This window comes from Photinus pyralis, unplaced genomic scaffold (assembly GCF_008802855.1).
Source record: "Photinus pyralis isolate 1611_PpyrPB1 unplaced genomic scaffold, Ppyr1.3 Ppyr1.4_LG10, whole genome shotgun sequence".
Classification (NCBI taxonomy): Eukaryota; Metazoa; Arthropoda; class Insecta; order Coleoptera; family Lampyridae; genus Photinus; species Photinus pyralis.
The window spans coordinates 9,901,766-9,912,149 of NW_022170250.1; the positions used below are offsets into that span (position 1 = coordinate 9,901,766).

Here is a 10,384-nt window from a genome sequence, read left to right on the forward strand (position 1 = left end):
TTAAATTTCCGAGCTTTTACAACCAATAATAATTGCGATCATTATTAAACAAACTTTTCACTTTCAGTGTTTTATTTTACGTTCCTTCCCTACTGTGCTTCAGGTCAAAGCGTTGTTTACAACTAACGTAAGGGAGGCCCTGTCTTAGATGTTTGATCACGTGCCACTTTTCAAATTTAAGTGGGAGCTTGTTTAGTTTTGGAGGGAATAGTCATTTGGGTGGCCATTTTCAAACGTTACCGGGTTGACTTTATTTCCGTGTTCTTGTAGTGTGAAGTTAGCGTAGAACCTGGGGGTTAAGTACACTACACCCCTCTGCCCTTTTATATCTCCATTTTCACTCTTTCATCTCCTTTCCTTTATATCCCTCCTTTTTCTTCCTCTTCTACTGTTCTGTTCCCTCTTTCCTACCTTTTCTGTTTCTAATTCTTCACCAATGCGTACTCCTCTGTTTTCCTTTCATGTTTTCTTCTTCTTCCCCTTAATTACATCACTTTTATTCACTGTTTCTTCTTTTTCTATGTATCCCTTTTTTTCCTTGGCTTCATCTTCCCCTGCTTCTCAGTCTTGTGAATTGTTTTTCTTTTCACTTTCCCATTCACTCATTTGCGCCCCCGCCCCCCATTGCCCTTTCCCTTCCTCATTTTTATGTCTTATTCCTGTTTAACTACTTTTTTTACTATCTCTTGCTAATTCTCAACCCTTCCTCGTCCTCTTCAGCATTCTATTCAAGTTCCCACTGTGCATCTCGTCTCCCACCCCGTCCCATTCCTTTTCTTTGCCTCTCCCACCCAACTCTGTCACGCATTTCACTTTTTCTATTGCTCTTCCTCTTTTGTTCTTCTTCTCTCCCTCCATTCTTCTTCTAATTTGCTTTTCTCACATCACCTTCAATTTTTTCCTTCCCCTTCCCTTTCTTCTTTAGCTCTTCTATCTTCTTTCATTTCTTTCTTACCTTACCCTCTGGCACTCACAATTTTTCCCTACTCCCCATCACCTCTCTCCTTTCTTTTCCTTTCCCCCTTCGTTTGTCCGAACCTACCCTTTTCTTTTCCTCGGCATCTTTTTCTGTAATTCATATTCCTCTTAGCTTCATTAATTTGCTTCTCCTCCTTCTAAATATAATTCCTTTCCCTTTACTACTTAAATTATATTCCTTTTTTTATTTTCCCCAATCCCTTCCACACGTACCTACTATTCCAATTTTAATTCTTCCTTGTCTATCCTCTAACATTTCAGTTTCATTTGCTTTAACGATAGCGCTATCCTTTATTCTCCTTTTCCCTTTTACTAACCTCAATCTCTCACCCCCTCATTTTTCTTTTCCCTCACTCCCCTTCCCTCTTCTACCGCCATCTGCGATTCTTATTTTCTCTATGCCATTGCCATACAACTTCCTTCCCCTTTTTCCCTTCACGGCATCTTATCTTTTCTTCTTGCTTTTCTCTCCTTTTCCACATTCCTTCCACTCAACATCACCTTGCGTTTCGCTTTCCCATCTCTCTATACTTCCTCCTCTTTCCCTTTACTCTTCTTCACTCCCTTCCTTCCTATTCTCTTCCCAACACCTTAGCATCTATACCATCACCATATCTTCCAATAGTTGTTTTTCTTTTGCGCCTTTTTTCCCTTTTTCTATTGTGCTTCCTCCTCTTTCACTTGTTTCTTGCCCTTCATCTATATTTCTCCGTCTCCCCTTTCTATAGCCATCATTTATGCCTTTCATGCTACGAAACGCTTCATCTTTAAAGTTCTATTGCAGAAACACAGTTGAATCATTTCTTCTTTTAAAGTTTCCTGTTTGTGCTCTGGTACTCCTGATATTTTCAGAAGAGTACCGACGCGAATAATGCCTTTCGAACCATAAAACCCTCCGCCAAATGGATGTCTTTAAAGCTCCATTGCGAAAAACGCGGTTCGGTCCAATTTCTGCATGGCTTTGCTCTGGTCAGTAGTCATCCAACCCCAAAATATTCTGGTCTCGACACCTTTCAGTACTAAAACCAGTTATGGCTTTCGGGCCATGAAACGCTCTGCTTAAAGCGCGGATCAGTCCTCTATTCCTTTACAATTTCGAATTGTGCTGGCTTTGCTCTGGCTAGTAGTTATCCAGCCCCAGGATATCTGGTTCTCCTGGTTTCGACACGTATATAGTCGACTACTGAAGTCAGTTATGCCTTTTGGGCTATGAAACGCTCCGTCAAATAGATGTCTTTAAAGCTTCATTGTAAAAAGCGCGGATCAGGCTTTACAATTTCGAATTGTACTGGCTTTACTATGCTCACTAGTCACACAAGGCCAGGATGTTCTGGTTCCCCTGGTCTGGGCACCTTCCAGTAGAGTACAGAAGCCAGTTATGCCTTTTGGTCAGTAGTCTTCAAACTCCAAAACATTCTGGTTCTCCTGGCACCTTTCAATAGGGTTTTTCTCCGTCGTACTCTTTTTGCCCTTGGCGGTTACTTTTGCGAGAGTACGACACCTTTTGGCCTTGCTTACATTGAGGTACGTCAACTAAATTTCCGGGCTGTCACAATCTTAATAATAACGATCATTATTAAACAAACTTCTGATGTTCGATTCTTCTAGTCTCGGCACCGTCCACTAGAGTACAGAAGCCAGTTATGTCTTTCGGGCCATGAAACGCTCGGCGAAATTGACCTCTCTTGATTTAACCTTAATGCAGAATCACGTATTTGATATCGTTATTCTTTTGTTTGTAATAGTTTACGTTTTTGGTGTAATGTGGAAATTATCGAACTGTTTCGATATGCGTACGTTTTGTAAACTAACATTTTCGTCCTGAATGAAGCAGTCACGGGGGTGGAAAACACTGTAATCAAATGAGTTACGACACCTAATTTCGTGATTGTGTTCGACTTTCAACTGTAGGCTCGAAACCCCGAACGAGGGGCGAGTTATCTATCTTGAGGGCAAGATTATGCTAATAAAAACTCTTCGGTTTAGAATCTATGTGCGATAAATGAGTTGCGATTCGCTAATTTTCACATATCTTGCCGTTAGTTGAATTTGCCTACAATGCCATGCAATTTTCCATCTTGCTCCTAAAAAAAAGACTTTATTGCACCAAAGATGAGTCACATTCTGTATCTTTCAACCTTTCTCGTAACCAACTTGGTGTATACGCACTTACCATCTTAAAATTGACAAACACCAAAAGATGTCGTTGCCGAGCGAGCCTAAGGCCAGTTCAATTTCTATATAATCAAGCCAGACAGTTCGGGTATATGCAGCCCCGTTTGTGTCGAGCGCGCCGGTGCTGAAACCTTTCCGACCGAGCCAGAATTCCGTACAAGTCAGTAATGCTCCTGCTTGTCTTTCAGTCCTTAGTTTGTCTTTCTGTCGTATTCTTCTTCCTCTTCCTCTTCCCACTTTCTCTTACTATACAGTGCTATTTATTAAAAAGTAGACATAGCAATTTACGTGTAGTATTGTTTCCCCTATGTCTACTTTTAAATGACAAAATCTCTTCTGAAAGGCTCGTAATTTTATGCAACCAAAATGATCTGGCTGTCATTAATTAATTTGAATATCGATGCTGTGGCTTCCATATTTTTATTTTCGTTCGGCATAGGAAATTTATTTTCTGTGAAACCAGAGCAAGAATATTCAACTTAATTAATATGACAGCCAGATCTTTATTTGTTTTAGGAAGGTATTTTGGTTGCATACAATTAGGCGCCCTTCAGAAGTATTTTGTCATTTAAAAGTCGACATAGGGAAAAACCATACACATTAATCCTTATGTCTACTTCTTAATAAATAGCACTGTATATTTTCTTTTGTCGTCTGCTTCCACCTCCGTTGCTTGCATTTGCCGATTTTTTCTTATTTCCCTCCTCTGTTTCTTCTTTCTCTACTGATTATTACTTCTGCTCCTTTTCCTTTGCTCCCATCTTTTCGCATCCTGTTTTAAGTTCCTCTGTCTCGTTTACCTCCCAATGCTTCCTTTTAGTACCCTCTACTTAATGTTCCTCCTCTTATTCCTCTACTTGTGCTTGTTCTTCATTGAATTGTCTGTCATTCCCTTCCTCTTACTCTATCCGTGCTTTGGTTTATGCCATTGTGGATTCCGCTTCGCTCTTTCGAGTTTCTTTTTTCTCTCCTTCATCTTAAATTGCTTCCTCGTTCACTTTCTTCAGCAGCTTTTCCTCGGTATCCTTTTTTTCTCGCCCACAATTCATCAACTTCCGTCGATTCATCTTCCGCTTCGCTCTTTTCGACTTCTAAGTTCTATTTCCTTTCATTCATTTCTTCTGCTCCTCCATTACACTTCTCTTCCTCATTTTTCTTTCTTATTTCTCACCATCTACTTCTTTTTCCGTTTCTCTTCATATTTCTAATTTCCTCTTCATAATTCTATCCCTTTTCCTCTTAACCCTCCTCTCCATCCAACCTCCACCTGCAGGACACTTTCCCATCCTTTGTTTTCTCAGTCCACCCTTTCCTTCCCCTCACATTTCCACGACGCGTCGCCTTCAAAATTTTCCTTCCTCTTTCTCCTACGCGTTCTTTTGAATTTTTTTCTACGCCCTCCCTTTCTTATGTCCATGGTTCCACTTTATCTTTCTCTTCTTTCCCTAGGCACCTTTTTTTGCTGTCATTTCAATCTTCTCCTCTCCATTTTCTGAATTAGGTATCATTCTGTTCCCTTTAGTATTATTTTCTTTTTCATATTCCCATGTCCCGTCCTCCTCACTCCCATTATAATTCCTACTTTATTTTCCGTTTCCTTCGGCTTCCTCGCACTTACCTTTGCCATCTTCCTCTTCTCTGCCTTCCCCCTAGCCCCCTTTTCAGGTTTCTAATTTCACTCGCCATCTGTTATTCCCTTCCCCTTCTCTCTTTTTCCAAGGCCCTTAGCCTTCCCTTATCTTCTCCCCAATCACATTCGTGTCTACTCTTTCATTCTCTTCTCTTCCCCTTTTTGTTTGTTTCAATCTTTGTTTTTGAAATTGACTTAACCTTAATGCAGAATCACATAATTTATATCGTTCTTTTGTTTGTAATAGTTTACGTTTTTGGTGTAATGTGGATCGAATTGTTTCGATATGTGTACCGACTTGTTTGTAAACTAACATTTTCGCCGTGAATGAAGCAGTCACGGGGGTGAAAAAAACTGTAATCAAATGATTGTGTTCGACTTTCAACTGTAGGCTCGAAACCCCGAACGAGGGGCGAGTTATCTATCTTAGGGGAGAAATTATGCTAGTAAAAACTCTTCGGTTTAGAATCTGTGCGATAAATGAGTTGCGATTCGCTAATTTCCACATATCTTGCGTTAGTTGAATTTGCCTACAAGGCCATGCAATTTTCCATCTTGCTCTTAAAAAAAAAGACTTTATTGCACCAAAGACGAGTCACATTCTGTACCCTTCAACCTGTCTCGTAACCAACTTGGTGTATATGCATTTACCATCTTAAAATTGATAATTTTACACATTATTTTGTTAATTAACTTTTGGACTGTATTAAGCAAACTGCAAGGTTTTTCTCCGTCGTACTCTTTTTGCCCTTGGTGGTTACTTTTGCGAGAGTACGACACCTTTTGGCTTTGCTTGCATTGAGGTACGGTTTTGGTCAGAAGTAATGTCCCTCGATTATCTCAAGTGTGGCACATAATTAAGATTCCAGATCTCCTGTGAGATTTGAGCTTCTTTTCAACATGAGGAAAATGCCTAAGATTGAAATGAAATTGAACTAAATCACGGAGAAAGTGACACATTGGTACTTTTTCTACAGTTGCGGTGTCTAAGAGAGGACATTACTTCTGACCACGACTGTACATCAACTAAATTTCCGGGCTGTCACAATCTTAATAATAACGATCATTATTAAACAAACTTCTGATGTTCTGATTCTCCTAGTCTCGGCAACGTCCACTAGAGTAGATAAGCCAGTTATGTCTTTCGGGCCATGAAACGCTCGGCGAAATTGACCTCTCTAAAGCTCCATTGCAGAAAATGCGGTTCGGTCCTCTTTCTTTACAATTTCGAGTGTGGGCTAGCTTTGCTCTGGTCAATAGTCAACAAACCCCTGTATATTGTGGCTAAACTGGTCTCGGTACCTTCCAGTACAGTATCGACACGAGCCAGGACCATGAAACGCTCCGTTTGCCAGATGTCTTCCGTACAGAGAAAAAAGGAACTCACAGCAGATAAACACTACAGTTAGTTATTTATTAAAAATCACACTTAAGTACCTGATACAATTAAGGAACCTACTAAGCACCATCGATCCTATAACGACATTGATCTATAATTACCTATATTTTGTATCAAAAAATTACACAATAATGACAACCGTATTTTACTTGCGGCGGCGTCACGATTAAAGCTATTGAAAATGGAAAAACCCCACCGCAAAAAGACCTAACGTGTTTTATTTCCTTCTCTTTATTGTAGAGAGATACAATCGAATTAAAGCGCACGTGTGGAAGTTGGGTCGGTTCGACCGACCCGTATTTTCGAATCAGCCTTTGGAATGAACCTCCCTTATTGTCAATACACTAACCTTATAATACTCACTCGAGAGGGCGCTGAAGTTATCAGTGACTGAGAGGCTACTTAAAATTCTAAAGTAAAGTAAAACTCAGCTATTTTCAAAGCTATTCATTTCTAAATTTGCGACGTGACCTTTTCCGTTTGCCACGGTCGGTCGGAACTGCAGCTCGGCCGGGCACAGGTTCAGGTTGATTCTCTCGGGCGTGGTCGGCGAGTTGCTGTCGAAGCTGTGGTAGAAGTCGCTCTCGCTGTCATTGCTGGCGCTGTGCGCCGGCGACGACTCGTTCGACTTCTTCAGGAGCTCGAGGTTAATGTTGTGGACGCCGACCTTTGAGTTCTTGTTGTAGAGGCAGTTCAGGACGTGGTTCTTGTCGAATTTGTTCTCCTTTTCGACGACGATCTCGGCGGTGCAGTGCGTGACGGGGGTCAGCGGGCTCGCGGCCGATTTAAATTCCGACGTGAGCACCGGCCACTTGGCGTCCGCCTGTAGGTCGCGTTCCGTCGCGAGGTACTTCCGCTTGGACTTGTAAACGTCGTGGAACTTAAAGCGCAACTTCTTGAAGAAGACGAAGTCGATTACGAATATCTCGACGAAAATGCTGATCACAAAGTTTAGACCGGCGTAGAGAATTAAGTACATCCGAAACGTGAAATCCTCGGGCACGATCAGCTCGAACCAGCTCGTTAAGTACGTCGCCGGCCACAGCGCCATGTAAATTGAGAAGGCGGTGAGCGCGATTGCCGAAACGATCAGGCCGTAGTTCGAGCACACGCTCTGCCTGTACGGCTTGCCCTTACTGAACACGATCGCCAGAATAATGTACTGAAAACTCGACAACGTGTAAATCGTGTAGTTCTCAACGCACGCGACCGAATCCTTCTCGTCCTTAAGGCTCGAGTTAAACGGCACGAACCACTCCTGCGTCTTCAAGTGTTCAAACGACGCGACTTGGAACGCGACGGTTAACGAAAGGTGAATAAGTAACGATAATACGGGACTAACACTAATTAAACTACTTAGCGGCGTCTCCTTGACCAGCTTACCGGAGTACGCCTCGGTTCGGCCGAAGAAAAACGCGAAAATCGATATGATAAATAGATCTATGTATAGGTACTGCATGTCGGTCAAATTCGAATCGATACTGTAGAGTATCATCACCGAAATGAACTGACAGAGGCTGTACGACGCCATGTACTTAAAAATGCCGAAGCTCGTCACGAGGGCGGCGCGTCCCTCCTTGATTATGTCGAGGACCGCGGTGATGTTCGCGTTCTTCGAGGTGAACGGGCTGGCGACCGAGGATTCGGCCTCGGACAGCGAGATTCCCACGTGGGCCGCCTTGAGGGCGCCGCAATCGTTCGCTCCGTCGCCGCACATCGCTGTAACACAATGGCTCGTTAAGACTCCGCCAATGGGAGCGTTTGAAGCGAAAGCGAGATCGGGAAAGGAAGTGAGGTTAGGGGTGACGGTATGAACACACAGAAAACCGGAAGCGGGTGCACTCGCCGTAAATGATCCTAAGAACCGAAGAGAAGTAAAGAACGACGTACTTAAAAGATGCGGAGGATTATTCCTACTTGCACAGGTATAGGGTTTTCCAATTGGATAAATTCAAAACAATCAACTTCAAAAACAATTTCTTATGAGCGCATAGAACGCCAATTATGCGCCACTAAACAATTTTTATGCGCGATTAGTATCAGTACCAAAGATTTCGTCCACTACATCAAAACATTCTTAAGGTCGCATAAAAGGCTAATTAAGCGCTGCTACCTAAAAAAGTCTCATGGTCGCATAAATCGCTAATTAAGCGCTGCTAAACAATTTTTATGCGCGATTGGTCTCAGTACCGAAGATTTCGTCCATTTAATTAAAAAATTCTTAAGGTCGCATAAAAGGCTAATTAAGCGCTGCTATCTAAAAAATTCACAGTCGCAGAAAACGCTAATTAAGCGCTGCTAAACAATTTTTAAGCGCGAATGGTATCAGTAGCGAAGATTTCGTCATCTTAATTAAAGATTCTTAAGGTCGCATAAAAGGCTAATTAAATGCTGCCACCTAAAAAATTCTCATGGTCGCATAAAACGCTAATTATGCGCTGCTAAACAATTTTTAAGCGCGATTAGCAAAGATTTCTTCCACTCGACTAAAAAATTCTCATGGTCGCAGAAAACGCTAATTACGCGCTGCTAAACAATTTTTAAGCGCGAATGGTCTCAGTAGCAGAGATTTCGTCCACTTGACTTACAACGATAATTAAGCGCTGCTAAATAATGTGTATGCGCGATTGTTATCAGTTGTAAAAATTTGTCCACTTGACTAAAAAAGTCTCATGGTCGCAGAAAACGCTAATTAAGCGCTGCTAAACAATTTTTAAGCGCGAATGGTCTCAGTAGCACAGATTTCGTAAACTTGACTTACAACGGTAATTAAGCGCTGCTAAATAATGTTTATGAGCGATTGTTATCAGTTGTAAAAATTCGTCCACTTGACTAAAAAAGTCTCATGGTCGCAGAAAACGCTAATTAAGCGCTGCTAAACAATTTTTATGCGCGATTGGTCTCAGTACCGAAGATTTCGTCCATTTAATTAAAAAATTCTTAAGGTCGCATAAAAGGCTAATTAAGCGCTGCTATCTAAAAAATTCACAGTCGCAGAAAACGCTAATTAAGAGCTGCTAATCAATTTTTATGCGTGAATGGTATCAGTAGTGAAGATTTCGTCATCTTAATTAAAAATTCTTAAGGTCGCAAAAAAGGCTAATTAAGCGCGGCTATCTAAAAAATTCACAGGGCCGCAAAAAAAGCTAATTAAGCGCTGCTAAACAATTTTTAAGTGCGAATGGTATCAGTAGCGAAAATTTCGTCATCTTAATTAAAAATTCTTAAGGTCGCAAAAAAGGCAAATTAAGCGCTGCTACCTAAAAAAGTCTCATGGTCGCATAAACCGCTAATTATGCACTGCTAAACAATTTTTAAACACAAATAGTATCAGTAGTAAAGATTTCGTCCACTTAATTAAAAAATTCTTAAAGTCCCTTAAAGGCTAAGTAAGCGCTGCTACCTAAAAGAGTCTCATAGTCGCATAAAACCCTAATTAAGCGCTGCAAAACAATTTTTAAGCGCGAATGGTATCAGTACCAAAAATTTCGTCCACTTAATTAAAAAGTTCTTAAGGTCGCCTAATAGGATAATTAAGCGCTGCTACCTAAAAGTCTTATGGTCGCAGAAAACGCTAATTAAGCGCTGCAAAACAATTTTTAAGCGCGAATGGTATCAGTACCAAAGATTTCGTCCACTTAATTCACAAATTCTTAGGGTCGCATAAAAGGTTAATTAAGCGCTGCTACCTAAAAGTGTCTTGGCCGCATAAAACGCTAATTATGCGCTGCTAAACAATTTTTATGCGCGAATGGTATCAATAGCGAAGATTTCGTCATCTTAATTAAACATTCTTAAGGTCGCATAAAAGGCTAATTAAGCGCTGCTACCTAAAAAGTTTCTTGGTCGCATAAAACGCTAATTAAGCGCTGCTAAACAATTTTTAAGCGCGAAAGGTACCAGTACCAAAGATTTCGTCCACTTAATTAAAAAATTCTTATGGTCGCTTAAAGGCTAATTAAGCGCTACCTAAAACAGTCTCATGGTCGCATAAACCGCTAATTAAGCGCTGCTAAACAATTTTTAAGCGCGAAAGGTACCAGTACCAAAGATTTCGTCCACTTAATTAAAAAATTCTTATGGTCGCTTAAAGGCTAATTAAGCGCTACCTAAAACAGTCTCATGGTCGCATAAACCGCTAATTAAGCGCTGCTAAACAATTTTTAAGCGCGAAAGGTACCAGTACCAAAGATTTCGTCCAC

General features: G+C 41.1%; 1 protein-coding gene across 4 annotated transcripts in view; it reads right to left on the reverse strand.

Annotated features, from left to right (window-relative positions):
* Positions 1-6,176: 6,176 nt before the first annotated feature.
* The window catches only part of LOC116162064 (probable cation-transporting ATPase 13A3), a 280,669-nt gene continuing 276,461 nt past the window's right edge, over positions 6,177-10,384 (reverse strand). For all 4 annotated transcript variants that reach the window (XM_031475591.1, XM_031475588.1, XM_031475589.1 and 1 more), the window contains one exon: positions 6,177-7,901. In XM_031475591.1, coding sequence (XP_031331451.1) covers positions 6,610-7,901 — 1,292 coding nt within the window. In that variant the 3' untranslated portion in view covers positions 6,177-6,609. The remainder of the gene's footprint in view (positions 7,902-10,384) is intronic.